The sequence below is a fragment of the Tupaia chinensis genome, unplaced genomic scaffold (genome assembly GCF_000334495.1).
Source record: "Tupaia chinensis unplaced genomic scaffold, TupChi_1.0 Scaffold000354_1, whole genome shotgun sequence".
Classification (NCBI taxonomy): Eukaryota; Metazoa; Chordata; class Mammalia; order Scandentia; family Tupaiidae; genus Tupaia; species Tupaia belangeri.
The window spans coordinates 7475095-7495401 of record NW_006159849.1 but is presented as its reverse complement, the minus strand read 5'-3'; the positions used below and the strand labels follow the sequence as shown (position 1 = coordinate 7495401).

The 20307-nt window shown below is 46.3% G+C and overlaps 1 protein-coding gene across 1 annotated transcript in view; it reads right to left on the bottom strand.

Annotated features, from left to right (window-relative positions):
* Window positions 1-2830: 2830 nt before the first annotated feature.
* Window positions 2831-20307, bottom strand: part of ENTREP1 (endosomal transmembrane epsin interactor 1) — a 168156-nt gene continuing 150679 nt past the window's right edge. Inside the window, exons 8-12 of the mRNA XM_006152513.2 lie at window positions 13093-13222; window positions 12528-12606; window positions 9614-9766; window positions 6732-7024; window positions 2831-3707 (exon numbers count right to left, since the gene is read on the bottom strand). Coding sequence (XP_006152575.1) covers window positions 3504-3707; window positions 6732-7024; window positions 9614-9766; window positions 12528-12606; window positions 13093-13222 — 859 coding nt within the window. The 3' untranslated portion in view covers window positions 2831-3503. The remainder of the gene's footprint in view (window positions 3708-6731; window positions 7025-9613; window positions 9767-12527; window positions 12607-13092; window positions 13223-20307) is intronic.

Here is a 20307-nt window from a genome sequence, read left to right as displayed (position 1 = left end):
GTGACTATAGCCAGTAGCTTGAAAATCACCCAGGGCACGTGTGCATGTATGCCCCAAATCCCAGGAGGAGATGGAGAAGGGTGTGGCCAACCTCCCTGGCGTTGATGTCTCACTTTCCCCCTCACTGTCTCTTTCTGCAAGCACAAGCACTCTATTGTAAAAACCTAAACTTAATAAAATAGAATAACAAAATAAAAGGGTGGTGTACTTTATATCTTTTTTATTGCCACCATTTCATTTCCCTGTGAAGTCGAGCAATGATAATTTATCAAAGTTTGGGGTTCACGACAGATGGGGGAAGAACAATTCCTTCATCCCGAATAGTGACCGTCAGACAGATCAGAGCCGCAGCCCTGGCCCGGGAGATGGACGTGCTGGCGTCCTGCCTCTGCCCTCCTCTTAGTGCTGGGCCTCAGTGTCCTTGTCTGCCAGGTACAAGGAGAGAACGCCCGGGTCTAGCCAATGTGGCTGTTCAGCAAATGTCTGGGGTTTTTAGTAACTATGGGTGGCCTCAGGCAATGAGAGGCCACAGGCTCCTCCCCCCACCCCTTCATCAAGTGGACATTCTAAAAGAACCAAGTCTTGGGGCACTTCTGCCAGCCGGACACACGCATTGGCAGGGCTGTACAGAAGAGTCTGCGTCTGTAAGCTTGGGAAGGTCCTGTTCTCCATCCGCAGACGCTGAGGCCAAGACAACACCATCTGATGGAGCAGCCGGCCCCGGTCTGGGCCTTGGCGAGCCCATGCAGTGGGGCCAGATCTTCCACGTCCTTGATGCAGAGGTAATGAGAACCCTCCCGTGTGCCCAGCTGCGCAGACTGAACAGCACTTACTTTTCACGGGTGAAGAGTTATTTCGAACAGTCCTCATTAATCGACCCTCTAGCATAATTTTGTTTTGAGAGGTTTTTGCCTTAGGACACATGCGCACACTAGAGAGAGAAATAGAGACAGTGAGAGGGAAAAATGAGAAATCCCCCCCCCCCGGGGGGGGATGGCCATACTGTAATCCCTTCTCCTCCATTCTCCTCCTGTGATCTTGGCCACACACACTCATGCACCCATTGTGATTTTCAAGCCACCAGGTCTGAGACTCGAACCACAGTCAGCCATGTGGGAGTCCAGCGATGTAACCACTACGTCATCTGCTGGTCCCTCTGCTGTAATTATGATAACCATATTTGAAATGCTTCGTCAGCACCTCTAAACTGTAGACTCTAAGGTACTCCAAGTGCAAAACAGCGCCATCCTCACGGACATTCAGTAACCTATGAGCATGTGTATGTAACACCACGAATCCTTAAAATATTTATATGTATGTTGCACCCAGGCACGGTAACAGAGAAATGAATCACATGTCCTCACTCACAGTGCCACTTGTCTACCCAGAGCCTTCTGGGCCCACAGGGGGCCTGTGGTAGCAGGTGAAGGGCAGGAAGGGGTTCAGAAGGGAAGCTGCAAGGGGATGCAGCTGGGAGAAAATGCCCGCCCACAGTGGGAAAAACCAGAAGCCTCAGAGGTGAGACAGGCCAACCACATGGTGAGCTCCAGCCTCACCTGAAGAAATAGGGCAGGAGCCAATCAGGAGCTGCAAAGGAGGGGTGCCACTAGACTGGGCTGCATGGGGAGGCCTGGGAGAGTCAGGAGTGACAGGGAGGCCGGAAGCTTGTGACACAATGGGGACCCTTAAAGAAGGTAGGGCCTCATCTGCAAAGTGAGGCCAGGGGTGGGCCAGCCCCCAGCGAGGAACTACAGTGCTGACAACAAAGACTTACAGAGAAACGGGAAGACCATGTGTTTGCATGAAGATCTCAGTGCCTGGAGTCAGGAGGATGGAAACAGGAATATGTCCTTCTGGGAAGCCCCTGTGGATTGCTTCCACACCCTGCCCACCCAAGGGGAGCGGGCCAGACCTCATCCACAGCTGCCTATCTGTCCCCCATGTCCAGATCCGTTTCACCCCAGCTCAGTGCCTCTAAACCGTCCTGCCCCTCTTCTCTCCGCCTCTAGCCCCACCTCAGTTCCCACTCTGACATGGCCTGGGGCCAGGGGACTCTGTGCTCCAGGGGGCCAAGCTAGAAGTCCTCGCACCCACTTTCTCACAGGAACCAGAAAAAAGCCAACCACTGCATGGGAGTTCAAGGACGATGTGGAGCAGGACTGTGTGGGTGCAAGTGTTGGCTCGACCTTGTGGCTTCTGTGTGGGTTACTGAAGCTCGTGTCCTCATCTGCAAAGTGAGGACAGAAATGACCCCCAGGTCCCAGGCTGCTTCGAGCATGAAAGGAGAGCGAGCAAAGCCCTTAGCATAGCCTGGGGCACAGGTGGGGTGGGCAAGACCGAATACTGTACTTACCGTACCCGTTGTCCAGCTCCCCACGTCCACCCTACGTACCTGACCTAAACCGCCCAGTGAGGCTCCTGCCCACCCTCCCCCGACTAGGAAATGCTCGCAGTGGCCCCCAGTGCTCTTACCCTCTCCCCCTGCCTGGAACACTCTTCCCTGGCTCCCAAAGTCACCTCTCACCTCAAATGCCATTCTCTCAAAAACCTGTCCCTGACCACCCGCTTCCTTCTCAGCAATGATCCCCAACGTGTAGCTACACTGTCAGTTTACCGTTCACATCTGGCTGGAACGCAGCTCCAAGAAGCCCTCCAGCAAAGTGTGTGCTTGATGAGTAAAGGACACATTGTCATCCAAGCGGGTTGGGTGCTTTGGAGATTAATGTGAGCTGGGGTCCTGCGGAGGGCACCTGGCCACCACAGCCTGAGCTCCAGACTCTTCCTAAGCTCAGGCTGGCCCCACAGGCATAAACGAACGTTGACACCGAGCCCAGATGTCCAAAGTAAACACGTTTATTCTCAGTTCTGCCTTCGGTGTCTCTAGTTTTGCAAGCATGAATAAATGGAATCAATAATCATTGTCTCCCTAAATGGCTTTCATTAAAATTTACCACTTAAAAAAGTGTTGTTTTTCCTAAACAGAGTGTGATTTGAGAGTATCCTAAACCGAGGCTTGAGGATTGCAGACACATTGGGGTTTATCACCGTGTTTCCTGCCAATTCCTCTCTCACAAGCAGTGAAAGGCCTCCATGGCTATAAATAGCAGCCCAGCAGCTCTGTCATTCCAAGAGAAAAAGAACTGGACAACAAAGGGAGGCAGAAGGGATGAGGAGGGCGAAGAGAAGAGTCCTAGGCCAGTCTCCGCCCACACGGGGATGTGACTCGGGATTGCTGCGAGACGCCGCCACAGAGGACGGGAGGACTGAGAGTCACTACCTTCGCACCCTCCCCTTCCATGTGTCCAAACCCTGAGTGGGTCCAGAAGAACCTCCTCGTTCACCCTTGGTCAGCAAAAGGGGAGCCGAAGAGCAGGAGTAAATGTCCCCAGAGTACTCCTCTTTTTAAGCAGTTCCCAGAGGGGCACCTGGGCTGCCAGCGAGGAATCGCACATTGAGGAGGGAGCTGGGAGCTGGCCCCTTGCAGTGGCCGTCATCTTCCAGGCTCACAGGACAGTCTCTCGGATGACCCCAATGAGGCTGTGTGGGCGCTCAGCCTCGGCTCGCCGTGGCCTCCTCTCCACCCGTGGCCTCCCCGCTGGGGCGAAGGTACTCAGGTCACCGCAGCTCCGCAGGTGCAGCAGGCCAGGCTGTCTCCGGGAGGGCAGCACGTGGGCCCTGGAGGTGCTGGGCTGCAACGGGGCCATTATCTTTGGGAGAATAAGGGGGTGGGGAGAGGTTAAGTGTCAGGAGATGTGGCCCTTTGCCTGCCAGTCCTTCATCTATCCGTGTACTTTAATGTTTAATTGACGCAGGAAAGGAAAAAGGGTTCTTTCCAAAGTGGGACTCACTTGGAATTCCAGAGATACCTTAAATATCCTACCTTTTAAACTTACTAACAGTCTCCATATGGTCTCTTGTTTCCGCTGTAGACCTGCAGCTTATCTGGCCTGTCAATTGCAAGGTCTTATTTTGTGACTGGGCATTCTTTTCATCACCTCCTCCAACTGCCCTGTGGTCTAAGCTGTGATTCTCATCAGGCCCTGCATGGTACTAGGGTGGTGGTCAGGGTGGAAGCCTCTCAGAAAGGTAGATTCCCAGCTGCCCCCTAGCAGTTCTCACATCTGGCGTGGGCTCCAGCATCTATAGTTTTAATAAGAACCCACGTGAGGCTGATGCACTTGAACACGTGGAAAGCCCCGGTCTGAGGTTGTGACCAGGTAATTAGTTTATAAAACGTCAGCCCAGAGGCCAGCAGGTGGTGTGGTCGTTAAGACGCTGGACACTCCCACAATGGCCAACCGTGGTTCAAGTTCTGGACCTGGTGGCTTGCTTTCTCACTTTCCTTCTCTCTTGTGTGTCTGTCTTTCTCTGGTCAAATGAAAATAAATGAATGAGTAAATGAAATTAAATAAATAATTCTTTTTTAGGGGGGAGAGGTTTTTGCTATAGGGCGCGTGCACTCACCAGAAAGACAGAGAGAGAGACAGAGAGGTAGAAAGTAAGAAATCACCCCCCAGTGGAATGGCCACGCCGCAATCCCTACTCCTCCATTCTCCTCTCAGGATCTTGGGCACGCATGCACATGGTCCTGGCATGAGTTTAAGCCACTGGGTCCGGGACTCGAACCACGTCCACTACATGGGAGTTCAGCAACATAACCATTACGCTAACTGCTGGTCCCAAATAAATAATTCTTTAAAAAAAAGAAAGTCAGCCCAAACTAACAATGCTTCCGATGGACCTGATAACCCTCTATCAAACATAAAAATGAGTCCAACTTACTTCTAAAATCTATTAACGGGGACTGGCAGGTGACATGGCGGTTAAGGTGCTGGACTCCCACATGGCTGACCACAGTTCAAGTCCTGGGTCTGGTAACTTACTTTCTTTTTTTGGAGAGGTTTTTGCTATAGGGCACGTGCGCTTGCCAGAAAGACAGAGAGAGACAGAGAGAAAGCGAGAAATCACCCCCCAGAGGGGATGGCCACACTGCAATCCCTTCTCCTCCATTCTCCTCTCGGGACCTTGGGCACGCACGCACATGCGCCCGGTGTGAGTTTAAGTCACCGGGTCTGGGACGCGAACCGCAGTCGACCACATGGGAGTCCAGCAACATAGCCATTTCGCTAACTGCTGGTCCCTGGTGACTTACTTTCTTACTTTCCCTTTCTCTCTCTGGTCAAATTAAAAAATAATTACAAATAGAATCAAATAATTTTTAAGTTTCCTTGGGGGAAACTCAGGACATTTATTACTATGTAACATCACAAAAAAGTCATTTGAACGACTTTTCAGTTTGTACCAGTCTGAGCCTTAAGGTCAATGAAAGGTTCATCTGTCCCAAAATATGGGATATAAAATTTTGCTAGCACTCTATTAATTATATTTGTCTTTTCAGCCCATTCTTGTCACATGATTAAGAAGAAAATCCCGTAAGTTCTAGTGTTCTACAGTTCAGTAGAGTAACTACAGTTAACAATGCAGTTTATTTCAAAATAAAGAAAAAAGGATTCTGAATGCTTCCAGAACAAACTAATGATGAATGTTGGAGGGGATACCTATGCTAATTACTCTGAGTTGATCATTACACATTATATTCATGTATCAAAAAAAAATCACACTGTACCTGTGTCTACAGCATTCACTCCAGTACCTACAACAATGGAGTAAATACCTAAAAGCTATTGGCTTTTGAAAGAGGCGGATGGTGCCTGGCCCATAGCTAATGGCTATGGATGCAGAATTCCATATGACCGACCATGATTTAAAATCTTGAAAGAGGCGGATGGTGCCTGGCCCATAGCTCATGGCTATGGATGCAGAATTCCATATGACTGACCATGGTTTAAAATCCCAGCCCTGGACGCTTGAAAAGCATCCAGATGGTGTGTGCATACCCAGAATCTCAACAGCATAGAGACGTGGAGAAGAGAATGTGGTGAGACCACACCCTCTGTGAGGGTCATTTCTCTCTCTCTCTTTCTCTCTGTGTCTCTCACCCTCCCTCCCACTCTCTCTCTCTCTTTCTGGCAAAGGCACAGACCCTCTGGCAATTAAAAAAAGAAAAGCGGTGACTAGAAGGTTCTCAGCAGAAGTAAACTCCTTCATTCAGAGACACAGGTATAAAGACGACTTCGTCCAGCCTCTCACTTTAAAGATGAGAAACCCGAGACCCAAATGGATTATGTTCATAACCAGTTTTATATTTTCCCTGGGTGGCTCTGGCTCTGTACCTTTTAATCTAAGAAACGGAAAAGGCCTTTATTCCTCTAGGTCCTAGCAGGTCATTTATCTTGCCGAACATTTCATGGGAAGATAAACAGCTCCCAGAATCTTGCCATATTAAAAGTCATCTATGTCAACATTTTTAAAGAGCTGAGAAAACACGCCACATCAAGGGAAACCTTCGATTTAGGAAGTCAATGCTTTCCACACTGCCTGTATCCTTTGCTTTATTCCCATCCCACCCTACTCTTTCTCCAGACCAGCTTCCATATCCCAGAAAAACTGGGTTCCCTTCCCTTTGGGCCAGGATCACTGTAGAAAACTCACCACACCTGGAACAAGAGCTCTCCCATTTCCTCTCTCCCCCTCCCCTGACCTCCTAACCCCATTTCTCCTGAGACCTTGACCATGAACTTATCTGCTCTGAACAGGAAATCGGAGAAGCCACTCAAACTGCTATGGAAACGCGTTATCTGACTCATGCCCAATGTTAATAATACAACTACCTGTTCTAGGAAACTGGCACTTGTGATGGCTTCCTCCATGTGCTCCTCGTCAGACTTCAGCACAGACTTAATGTTCTCTACAAGTTCATGGATGTCCGGGGTCATACTGCAGGAGGACTGCTCCAGGAACCGCGCCACCAGCAGCTTGGTGTCCATGTACGATCTGTAATCTATCAAGGACCGCGGTCTGCTTCGCGAAGCTCTCGATCTCAGGCCTCTCCTCAGAGTCACCGCAGCCAGATCCAGTCTCCGCTCAGTCTGAGTCGCAGCTTCACAGCTGAGCACTGGGGCCGCTGTGGGCAGAGAGACAACATGTACCCATTGGACAAGGCCCTGAACATAGGCCTGCAACTGAAACAGCACCGACCACGGAACCCCACATGGAAAGCAGCTGAAGAATGGTGTCAGCCATGCACATCTCGCTTTTCATCTCAAAAAGGGGAAAGGAACAACAACAACAAAAAATCAATTATGACAAAAGCCGATTCCCAGGAGTACGGTTCCAATAGGATATGGCCCAAAACATTGAATCGCATCACAGAAAACATAGCACCCAATATAAAGACCGATGAGATAAGAATCCAGAATGTAAACCAAATAGAGTGAATTTCATGAAGTACAGCAAATGGATGGAGATGGGCAGGCCGAGCAGAAAACCATGGTTGACCAATGAGAGAAAGTTCCAAGGGAGGGGGATGAAGGAACCACTTAAAGAGAGACAAGGCTTGTGGGATGAATATAATGCTCTGTTCACTTTGACTGTACCTTTGCCCTAAACATCCTCAAGGACATTGTACTGATTTATGCTCGAAGCTCACGTCATGGCTATGAGGTATTCCTATGGCTGACTGTTACAGAAATAACTTTAGGTGTAGAAAAATCACATGTCATCCTGGAATCCAAGAAGGCCTGGGAACTCCGTCGAAGGCTTTAATTTCCACGGCTACCTACAGCAGCGAGGGTGTAAAGACCAGCAGAATGTTCTTACACTGTGCGGTGGGTCAAATGCAACTCAGGTCTGGTCTCCCCATGTCCACAAGCCAGCCAGCGCCTTCAGGGTACACAAGGCCAGCAACTTCAGTCTGCAAAGGCCCAACACGTAGGAATTTGGATATTCAAGGAAGACAGAAAGCAGGGCTGAAAGAGCAGGTGGAGGAAGGGAAGCACTCTTGTTCTGGAGAAAAGCATGAGAAGCTCTAAACCAGGAGTAGAAGCTGTCCTCCAGGCTGTCCCTTGCATGTCACACAGAATAAGCATCTTCTGGAAACATTTGCAAAGATACTCAAGAGTGAGAACAGAGTCAAGGTCTGCCCTCATTCACTTGAAGGCGACCTGGGGCCTTCCACAGTTGAGGGCTCCCACAGGGGAACACACACTGTCCTCCCTGTGGCAGGGCTGCGTAATGGGAATGGGTTCCAGAAAGCCTGCTGGGGTCACGGAGGTGCATGTGGACCAGGCCATGGGACCTCCTCCTCATTCAGAAGCCACTGTGGAGACAGGAGGAGCATCCTCTCTGACTCCCACACAGTCAGTTCAGGAGGGCAAGCGACACGCTGTCAGAGGGATGAACCAGAGAGAGCCAGTGCTCTAGACAGGACCTGGGACAGAGGATTTGTGAAGTTTTATTCCCACAGAGTTTTAGAAGAGCAGAGGCCCCCTATTAAAATAGTTCATGCACACTGAGAAATAAAAAAAAAAAAGTTTGATTTTTTTTTTAAATTTCCTTCCTTTTTATAATTCCCTATAATGAAGAGAAATTTGGAGATGTTCAGGTATTTATATACCGAGAAAAAGAAAAGAGTTCATGCTATGATTTTAACATTTTAGATTTTTCATTTAACATTTATACACAAATAAACTCAAAACAGACAGGAGAGAGATAAAGGGGATGAGCATGTGTGTTTTACCTTATCCACGGTTCTTTGAAAAAGGTCAGATTTCAATAATTCTATCTGTTCACACACAGTATATAAATATTATAGAGTAGGGAGTAAAAACCAAATATATCCCCTTGAGCCAGGTGATCACAGCCTGGTAACACAGCTAGACCCCCGTGGGAAAGTTCCTGGCTCTGCACCCCAAGTCCTCCCTAAGCAGGCCTGGTGTGCAAATGTGCCCATGATCTGGGCCGGCTGAGAGTGGAAGTGGGTGGATCGTGGCATGAAGGCTCTGTTGGGAGTGCTTCTCTGTCTTTCTCTTTTATGGAAGACATTAAAAAACAATCTTAAAAATACACCCCTTTGACTCTTTCCTTAAGAAGAATGTGTATTTCCATGGGATTTGCAAGCATCTAGAAATTAGAGCTAGGTTTGCATCATTTTCTTCATGTAATGCCTAGTACAATATCATGTGCAACCAAACGTATTTGATGACAGATGATAATGAGTTTTAAAAAACAACCCAAAGGGGCCAGCAGGTAGCATGATGGTTAAGATGCTGGACTCCCACGTGACAGACCACTGTTCAAATCCTGGACCTGGTGGCTTGAAAATCACACTGGTTGCATCTGTGTACATGTCCAAAATCCCAAGAGGAGAATGAAGGAGAAGGGATTGAGGTGTGACCATCACCGCGGGGGTGCGGGGAGGTAGGATTTCTCACTTTGCCTCTCCCAACCCCTCACATCTGTGAGCACACGCACCCTATAGCAAAAAAACTAAACAAACGAACAAAACTCAAATGCCTCTTACAAGTCTTCAAAGACTAAGCAGATGTATATCCCTAAGGTGCTCATAGAGTATCTCACCTCCCCAATAACTCACTTCTTTCAAGCTAGCTCTTAAATTGCAGGGTCTCAGACTGGCCAGAAAGACCTGTTCTGACCTGGCATCTTTAGGCAAATAGGCAGAGGGCTTTGCAGAGAGCGTGGGGGGTGAAATCACCTCTATCCTCAGAATGATGGAGCACAGGATCACTCCTGGATCTGGTCCTCAGGGGTGGGAGGGCTCTCCGGCTTCTCACAGGATGTCCGAGGTTTGAGGGGGGCGTGGATATGAATGTGTTCTCTTCTCCAGGTGTGTTAGGAATGTCCTCACCTGATTTTTTTTTTTAAGGGAAGAAACATAAATTATTTCACCAGCTGCAGCCTTCAAAACACTGGGCAGGAAACACCTGTGAGCCCAGACCTGCAGGGGCGAGGGGTAACACCCTTCACAACATTTACTTGGGCTGCTGGCCCAGTCAGTTTTTCTTTCCCAGCACTACGGGAAAACCTGCCTCCCCACACCACCTCTCCACACCTCGAACAGACCAAAAACATGAAGTCCAAGAGCCAAATAAAGAAGCCAACTGGCATGGTTCAAGTATGTGCCCTCAAAATTAAAAAGGTATTACAATGTGGTGAACCACTGTAATGGTGTAGAGAGGGTGGACTTGATCCAATCACAGGGTCAAAAGATGGGGCCTCTGGGAAGCACTCAGGCATCAGGGTGGGCCCCGTGACCAGGTGGATTTATGCAGAGAGGAAATGAGACGTGTGGACACAGCTTCTCACCCACCCTGTGCCACATGCCACGTGCCACCTCGGGACGCCCCACCAAGAAAGCCCTGGACCTTGGCACTTCAACCAAGAGCAAAGTAATCCTCTGTTCTCTTAAATTACCCAAACTCCTGTTATTAGCAACAGAATGGTCTAGAACATCAAGCCAAATGTCAGTTTTTTCTAAAGATATTTAGAATCTTTATCATAAAAGCAGCCTGGTACAGCACTGAGACACTCCCAGGCATGTTATATTAATAGTTTCTGACAATTCAAGATAAGCTTGGGTCCTTGGAAGGCAATATCTGTGCAAGTGAGGGGGCGGCCCACCGGCTGCAGGCCGAATGCTGGCAGAGGGCTCCGCTGCATAACCCAGAGCGCAGCCGGGCTGGAACCCCCCGGAATGCCGTGGTGAAGCCAGTAGCCACTAAAAGAAGTAGAAAAACCATTCTGGAACTGAATGACGTCTCTCAGGAAAATTAAAATCCCGTTATGTGTGAGCTAAAAAAAAGTTATAATTAATAAAAAATAAACTATAAAAAAAAAAGAGAAGAGGATAGAGAAAGATAGCAAGTGAACAATAGAGGGGATGTTAGTGAGAAACAGATATGGTTTATTATCTGTTGAAGATGACGTGTATAGTATTCTCAACTGGACTGGTCTGGGAAGTATTTCATGATGGGTGAAATCTTTTAACAAGCAAAATGAGAAATAGTGATTGACTGTTTTAAAAAATTATAATAATAATAATTATTGGGAAATGCATGGAAAAGACTTTGAATGATAAAGCGGGGAGATCGATGCCTCTGTATTGACTGACATGCATGGCATTCCCTTTTGAAAAAGCAATGGAAGTCAATGTAAAGTTATATGTAATCCAATGTAATATAAAGAAGATTATGATAATAATAAAAAAAAAAAAGTATTACAATGTGGTGAACCACTGTAATGGTGTAGAGAGGGTGGACTTGATCCAATCACAGGGTCAAAAGATGGGGCCTCTGGGAAGCACTCAGGCATCAGGGTGGGCCCCGTGACCAGGTGGATTTATGCAGAGAGGAAATGAGACGTGTGGACACAGCTTCTCACCCACCCTGTGCCACATGCCACGTGCCACCTCGGGACGCCCCACCAAGAAAGCCCTGGACCTTGGCACTTCAACCAAGAGCAAAGTAATCCTCTGTTCTCTTAAATTACCCAAACTCCTGTTATTAGCAACAGAATGGTCTAGAACATCAAGCCAAATGTCAGTTTTTTCTAAAGATATTTAGAATCTTTATCATAAAAGCAGCCTGGTACAGCACTGAGACACTCCCAGGCATGTTATATTAATAGTTTCTGACAATTCAAGATAAGCTTGGGTCCTTGGAAGGCAATATCTGTGCAAGTGAGGGGGCGGCCCACCGGCTGCAGGCCGAATGCTGGCAGAGGGCTCCGCTGCATAACCCAGAGCGCAGCCGGGCTGGAACCCCCCAGAATGCCGTGGTGAAGCCAGTAGCCACTAAAAGAAGTAGAAAAACAATTCTGGAACTGAATGACGTCTCTCAGGAAAATTAAAATCCCGTTATGTGTGAGCTTGTATTTTGGGTTGGGAAGCTTTTTTTAAAACGGAAGAATCACAAACAAGTAGGATAACAGAATACGCCTTCATAACCCTACCTACAGTGGAACAGAGGCCCATTCCAAATGGCACTGCTGAAAAATTACCTCCATCGAAAATAGCTAAGCTGATCCATTATTAATTACCATCTGCAATTTTGTCCTAGTGGACAATTCTCTGGGCCATTTAAAACCACCTCAAAGAGAGAAAGGTATAGTGATGTTCCCTTAAATCACGAGGATAAACGTAAACTGACTCCGGTATTTAATGCAGGACTGAAAAATCAGAATTCACTAGGTGCGAAGGCAACTTGGCCTGGACCCTAAGCTGTAAATGACACAGCACGACCTCACAGCAAGCCACCCTGCAATAAATGAAACTCATTTCCTTTGAAAAGAGCTCCTTTTAACAGAAGAAAGGAAATTACAGATTGTAAAACATGAGCATGCCAAATTAAACTCTGTAATCTATTTCAGAGGCTCCTGAGAATAGTCGGGCTTTTCATAAAAGATTTTATGAATATCTTTTTTTTTTCTATTCACATGTTATCTCCCCCTTCTAATCTCTGATTAGGACCTAGTACTTTTGTACCTGGAAAGTAACCTACACCATTTGCCCCAAGGATATCTGACGTCCAACAAAATACCGACAGATCATTATTTTATCGTGTTTTAATCTACCGGATCACGGCTTGGGGAAGTGAAAATGCATCTGTCACCTTGAGTCACTTCTGCGCAGACTGGTTCCAATGCACTTGCAGTAGCTCCTGATCCTTCTGGCACTTGGAATGAGGATCCCTGCATTGTAGAGAAAAAAAAGAGGGTAATATTGTTGATGTTCAACTCACCTCTCACTGGCCCCCAGTGATCTCCTTAAAAACTCTGTCGTTGATGTTCAACTCACCTCTCACTGGCCCCCCAGTGATCTCCTTAAAAATCTCTGTCTGGGGGCCAGCATGTGATATAGTGGTTAGGGTGCTGGACTCCCACATGGCCAACTGAGATTTGAGCCTTGAACCTGCAGCTTGAAACACACCGGTCATGTATGCATGTGTGCCCGATAGTCTGAGAGAAGAATGAAGGAGAAGGGGTTGTGGTGTGGCCTTCCCCCATGTGGGTTGATTTCTCACTTTCTCTCTGTCTCTCTGGAAAGCACATACACCCTATAGCAAAAATCTCTTTTAAAAAATCGATCTGCTGGGCACAATTTCCCCATTGTTCTCCATGAGGTCTGCTGCATTTCCTACTTGTAGTCAATGTTCTACAAGAGACTGTGGACAGTACCTGCTCCTGGTCCATCTGGCTCACCACAGCTTCATACGGAGGTGGGGGGTCCAGAGGACAGAACACTTCCACGCCTTTGATCCGCGCTCCGTAGATATGCGGCAGTGGAATGACATCAGGACCAACCATCCTAGGAAAAGCATCCCGGCATCAAGAAGCACGTTCTACAGACCAGCCATCTGACTAGCAGTTCCTGGGTATTAGACTTTGCCTCTGGGCTGTGGGAAACCACCCCCTCTCTACCACAGTCTCCCAGCTCAGGAAACGAGAGCAATCAGAGCTGCTCTCTGATGCGGCACCCAGCAATCCTTAGGCAAGTGACAGCACATAAGACTTGATGTACTCCATCCTCTTAAATCCACCAGTCCAAAATCCCAAGCAATAACCTGCAGATGAGGAAAGCAGATGGTGGTTGCTGGGGCCCAGAGCCCTATAATGGGAATGGAGAATGGAGAATGACTGTTTAGTGGGTACGGGGTCTCCTTGGAGGCAATGGGGATGCTGTGGAATTGGACGGAGGTGATGGTTGCACAGTACTGGGAATACATTGGGTTGTCAGAAAAGTCTTAGTGCATTTTTGCAGAGAGACATACATCATGACTTTTCCAATGACCCAGTACTAAATGCCACTGAATTGTACACTTTAAAATCATGCGATGTGAATTTCACCTCAAATTTCACCCCAACAATGATTAGGGGCCAGCAGGTAGCACACACGTGGAGGCAGCTGGATCTCACATGGCTGACTGCAAGGTTGGAGTCCTGGACTCAGTAGCTTGAAAACACTCTGGGAGTATGTGCATGCTTACCCAAAAATCCCAAAAAGAGAATGGAGAAGGGATCACAGTGTAGCCAACCCTCTTGGGAGATGATTTCTCACCCTCCCTTCCTCTATCTCTGGCAAGCACAAGTGCCCTATAGTAAATTTAAAAACAAACAAACAAAAAGAACTAGGAACTCGGGGAAACTCAATTATTAATATTTCTTGCATTAATACATGACAAAAGTTTTTTTGCCTATGTTCATGGAAGAAACTCACTATTTCATTAAATAAATATCTGAAAGCATGTGTGAATTAATTTAATACTAAAAGAGAACAACGTCATACCTTGAAGGCAGAGCAGCACACAAGAGTAATCATAGAGTGACGTTTTCTAAAGTTGGCCAATTCAACAAACACTGATGGAATACTTGCTCCATGCCAGATACTGTGTGAGGTTTTGAAGATTTGATCCATTTTTTTAAAAAACGGGTCTTTATTAAGTATAATTCCAGGGGCAGAAAGAAAGGAGGCTGGTGTTCTGGCTTCTCCTACACTTGAAATAGTAAACTTGGCCAAGCTGACAAAACGATTCGCATCAATATGGAATACAAAACCACCATGGCCAACAAGATTTTATTAAAGAAAGGATGTTTAAAGGGCCTCACTTGGGACCAGCAGATAGCATAATGGCTATGTTGCTGGACTCCCATGTAGTCGACTGTGGTTCAAATCCCAGACCTGGTGCGTTAAACTCACGCAGGTCCCATGTGTGTTGTGGCCGTCCCCCTTGGCGGGCGGGGGTGTGTGTGATTTCTTGCTTTCTATCTGTCTCTGACTTTCTGGTGAGCACACACACCCTATAGCAAAAAACTCTCAAAAAAAATGAAATAAATAAAGGGTCTCACTTTTGCCTGAAATAGTGTGGACATAGAGAAGCTGAACCTCAGGGGACAGATTTCACTTCCTTTTCTGTTAATCTCATTAAAATGGTGGCTAAGGAGGGCTTGCTTTCACGTTAATTCCTTCCCTGAATCTCTTTCCTGTCCCCAAATCTGTGAACTGTTACTATTTCCACTCCGCCTTTTCCCATTCTCCCAACCTCTTTCCACTTCCCTTTCCCACTTCAAGCAGAGACAGCCTAGGACTGAAAACCTACAAATCCTTTAGTTATTAATCTTTGCATGTGGTATATTTAATGAGTAATTGTTAGAACCCCCATACTTAATAATTTAGAAATCACTGAATTACAGATTTCAGTTCCAACTGCTTTCTTCTCACCCGACGTAAGTTAGATGTGGCTTCCTTTTAAATAAATGCTTTTTTTAAAAAAAGAATGTTTAATTTTATTTATTATTATGTTTTAAGTTCCTATAGAAACCAGAGTCGGCCATATAGGAGACCAGTGCCTTTAATTACCATGCCACCTAATGACCCCTACCATGCTGATAACCGTCTTTTTTTTTTTTTTTTTTTGGAGAGGTTTTTGCTATAGGGCGTGTGCATTCGCCAGACAGACAGAGAGAGATAGAGAGACAGAAAATGAGAAATCACTCCCCAGGGGGGATGGCCATGCTGCAATCCCTTCTCCTCCATTCTCCTCTCAGGATCTTGGGCACACACACACACACACACACATGTGAGTTTAAGCAACCAGGTCCAAGACTCAAACTGTGGTCGACTACGTGGGAGTCCAGTGACATAGCCATTACACTAACTGCTGGTCCCCTGATAACTGTTTTTGAGGTTTGGTTTGGTTTGTTTTTTTCCCCTGTGGCTAAGGGACTCTCAATAGCAAGAATAAAAAGGCATCCACAAGATTTTCTGCCAATGTTCATAGAAAATTCCACAATAAAGGGTATAGATAGAGCCAGCTGCTGGTGTGGTAGTGGGGGTGGCTGGATCCCACATGACTGATTGTGCTTTTCAGTCATGGACCCAGAGGCTTGAGAACAGGTATGTGTACATACATGTATGTATGTACATGTCCAAAATCCCAAAAGGAGAATGGAGGAGAAGGGACTGCAGTGTGGCCATCCCTCTGTCCTGCCCTCTGCAAACACACATGCCCTATAGCAATTTTTTAAAAAATCTAGATAATAAAGAGCCTAAATATTTATATAATTATTATAAAATACATGAAATGGCCAGAAAAACCTATATTCTGGCTATAGAGTATTATAGAATGAAAAAAATAGATAATAGCAAAAGTATAAAAGAAAAAGGGGGGACATAGAAAAAACAAAAGAGATCGATGAAAAGACAGATTCTGAGGCCAGATACAGGCAGGGGACTGCTTTTTGGACAGAGGGTTCTCAGAATTTATAGTTGTTTCGTTTTATTCCTTGTGCTCATTACAAAATATGATTGGCAGGAGAAAAAAGCTGAAAAGGATGTGATGATGGGGCAGCAAGTGGCATGGTGCTTGGGGCACTGGACTCCCACATGGCCCACCGAGGATCAAGTCCCAGACCTGAAGGCTTTCTCTCTCTCTCTCTCTCACTGGTGAGTATGCATGCACTACAGCAAATTTAAAAATAATAATAATAAATAAAATTAAGTAAATTATTTTTTATAAAAATAAAAAAGAAGGTGAAAAAGATGTGATATTCTTTCTTCCAAACAATAACACTTCTGGAATTCTGGGAGTTAGAAGAATGAGACTTTGGCAGCCCAAAACAAAAGCATGTGGAAGCGCTCCCCCTCCTGCCTCTATTTGCTCCTAAACCAAACTCTCACCCTTACGTGGCCTGAAAGGGAAAGAAGGTCGTGTGTTGACCCCCTAACAGGGGGACATCCTAGGCTCAGCTAAGCACCCAGCCTGAAGACAGAGCAGCATGCGGGTCCCCCACAAGCTGGCTGAGATCAGTCTGAGCAAAATTAGCATGAGAGAGAGAGTCTCCCCTTAAAACAGGAGTTGGCCCAGGGTTTGACTCCATCTCTCCTAGTCAGCCAAAGCTGTTTAAGAGCCGTAAATGCTGTCTGAGAAGGACCCTTCCTGGACCTAAACCATTGATGACTCTTTCCTGGTGATGAATAAAGCAATTTGTTTTAACAATTCCTGTGGACCCCTCCTATCCTCTCCAGACTGCTGGTTTTCCGTGCTTAATTAGCATAAGTCATCTTTCCAGCATCTACAAACCTTATTTTTCCCTCAGTAAAACACCCATGTATGTCTTTGCTGCTCTGTCTCCTGCCTAGAAAGCGAATACCTCCCGCTCTGCTGTCTGTCTGCTTGTTAGCTCCAACTGTCTTCACTCCACATTCGTCCAGGGGCCACCCTTGTGTTCAAAGAGAGGAGAGGGTTTGCTGAGGCCCAAGAGGGCAGAGGAATGGACTTCCATTTTGGATCCTAAACTGCTGCAGAATCTCTTTAAGAATAAAAACTAGGGGAGAGAGTGTCTTCATCCAGGAATGGCTTCCATGTTGGTTACTATAGGTGGAGTACCCCTCATCTGAAATGCTTGGGACCAGAAGTGTTTTGGGGTTTAGAACATTTCCATATGTATAATGGAATATTTTCGGGATCAGACCTAAGTCTAAACAAAATTAATTTCGTATGTACCTTATACACATAGCCTAAAGGTAATTCATACAATATCCTTAAAATAAATTTTATGTTGACCTACAGATGGCATAGCGATTACATCATTGGACTCCCGCATGGCTGATTGCAGTTCAAGTCCTGGATCCGGTAGCTTCAAACTCACGCTGGGCAGGTGTGCATGTGTGCCTAAAATCCCCAGAGGAGAATGAAGAAGGGACTGCAGCATAGCCATTCCCCTGGGGGTTGGTTTCTCACTTTCCCTCCCACTGTCTCTGTCTCTCTCTTAGGCAAGCACATGCACCCTAAGGCACAAACCTCTACATAAATAAATAATGTGTTGTTTATTTTTATTTATTTAATGAAAGACAGACAGAGAGAGACGGGTAGCTGCAATAGGGCCTTCCTGCCACCATCCACATCCAGTCTCAGAGGGCATGCCCAGGGAGGTCCCAGGATGCAAACCCAGGAGCTTATTATACATGTGGGTCCAGCTGCAGTACCACTGCACTACTACCTGCCCCCTGTATTTAATATTTTAAAAGTTTGTTTATTTATTTTATATCTTTCATGAAAGAGAGAGAGACAGGTACCCCGCTAGGTCCTATTGACACAATCTTCTTCCCCCAGTCCTCCAGCCAGTCATGCTCTGGAGTATATGCAAACCCAGCATGTTTCTATCAGCTAAGGAGCTGAATCCACAATCCCTCGTGTGGATCCAGTGTCACCTGAACGGGTCACCTCTGTGCCACCACACCAGACCTAATTTTATGCAGTATTTTTGTATGCCAGTGCTTTGACTGCAATCTGCAACTATGGAATTTTCCACCTGTGGCATCGTGTGGACATTCAAAATGTTTCTGACTTAAAAGTATTTCAGATTTGGGGACTAGGAATGGTCAACTTGTATAATGAACACAAAGGCCTTGGCTTCATTTTTTGTTTTCTTTTGTTTTGTTTTCAAGAGAGATAAGGTCTTGCTATGTTGCCCAGGCTGGCCTTGAACTCATGATCCTGCAGCCTTGGCCTCTCTAGTAGCTGGATCTGTAGCTGTACACCACCATGCCTGATTCAAGTCTTATTTTGATAGACGATGTTGCTAGAGTTAACAAAGAAGGGAAGCTCCTGTCCTATTAACCAAGTTCACCTTATTTTACCTTGTTTGGGTACATAGAGCTCTGTGGAGGCAAATGGGACTGCTATATCCTGTTTTGGTTTGGTTTGGTTTATTTTTTGTTTTTGCCATAGGGTATGTGTGCTCGTAGGAGAGAGATAAAGTGAGGGAAAGTGAGAAATCACTCCCTGGAGGATGGCCATGCTGCAATCCCTTCCCCTCCATGCTCCTCTTGGGATTCTAGGCACACTTGCACATGCATCCAGTGTGATTTTCAAGCTACCAGGTACAGGATGCAAACCGTGGTCAGGCACGTGGGAGTCCAGCACCTTAACCACTACATCACCTGCTGGTCCTCCTGGCAGAGTTTTTGCCAGCTGATCTCATGACTTGCAACCCTAGCTATGGGAGACTTTTAAAGTATGGATGGCCCAGGTCCTGCCTCTAAAAATTCTGTTCCAGCCATGCTGGTGCACAGTAACACCAGGCTCCGTGATGCTGGACCCTTCGCAGAGGGTGGGACGGTCCTGGGTTCATGTCTAGAGGTCTCTCTGCACATGCTGGTTATGTGTGTATCCAGGGTCCTGGCTAGGTAAGGATGAGGGTAGGTCACAGCATGAAGACCCTGCTGGGGATGCCTGTTTCTCTATTTCTCTCTGCCTCCCTCTCTGTCGTATAAAAATTAAAATAGGAAATAAACTTTAAAAAAATTTAAAAGTCGGGGATAATTGCCTCTCATGTGCCCAGGTTTCTGTCTGTTTTCTGTGCTCCCAGGTGATTCTAACGCACAGGCAGGAGTGAGTACCACTGCAGAAGGAAGTAGATCACGTGGTCAAAATGAAAGCCCTGCTTTACCTGTGAAAGTTGATCTTGTTTCCTTCCTTCCTTTACATAGAGATTTTTGCTACAGGGCACGTGTGCTCAGCAGAGAGACAGAGAGATGGAAAGTAAAAAAATCACCTGCTAGGGAGATGGCCATGCCACAATCCCTTCTCCTCCATTCTCCTCTAGGGATTTTAGGCATGCCCTCACACACACCCGGCACAAGTTTTAACCCGCCAGGTCCAGGACTCAAACCATGGTTGACTACATGGGAGTCCAGTGACATAACCATTATGGCATCTGCAGGTCTCTGATCATCTTTTAATAAGAATGAGGGTCTTTAAAAAATGGCTGCCTGATAATGCAGGGCTATGATTCAGAGCTAAACGCTTAAGAGCAGGACATGTTTGAAACCACACAACTCACAATGGCAGAGTATGTCCTAAGCCTTTCCTTCTCGAGTTTTTCTAACGTCCATTATCCAGAACAGTCCTTTCAGTAGCCTTGTGGCAGTGCTGGTGAATGGAGAAACCGAGGCTCGGAAATGATGAGACCCACCAACCAACCTCACAGCCATTGTTGTGAGGTTCAAGTATTTCTACTGGTAGTTTAGAAGGTTTGCATTTTGTTTAACTGGTTACTTCTATTTCATTAGGAAATATCTTTGACTCCATAATATAAATAATGAAAAAATGAATAAATTTCGACTTCCTCTGATTACTTTTACCCAACCATTTGGGTTTGTTTATATTCTAAGTGTTTACCTTTAAATGTACTATAAATCTATAACTTGACTAATCTACTTTCTAATCCACTTTCAGCAGTCTCTTTTGACTTCTGGGTGTCCTAACACCACTTTCAAATTCTTTTTTTTTTTTAATTTTCTTTTTTGTAGGAAGGTTTTTTTCTATAGGGCGCATGCACTCTCTGGAGAGATAGAGAGAAACAGAGAGACAGAAAGGAAGAAATCAACCC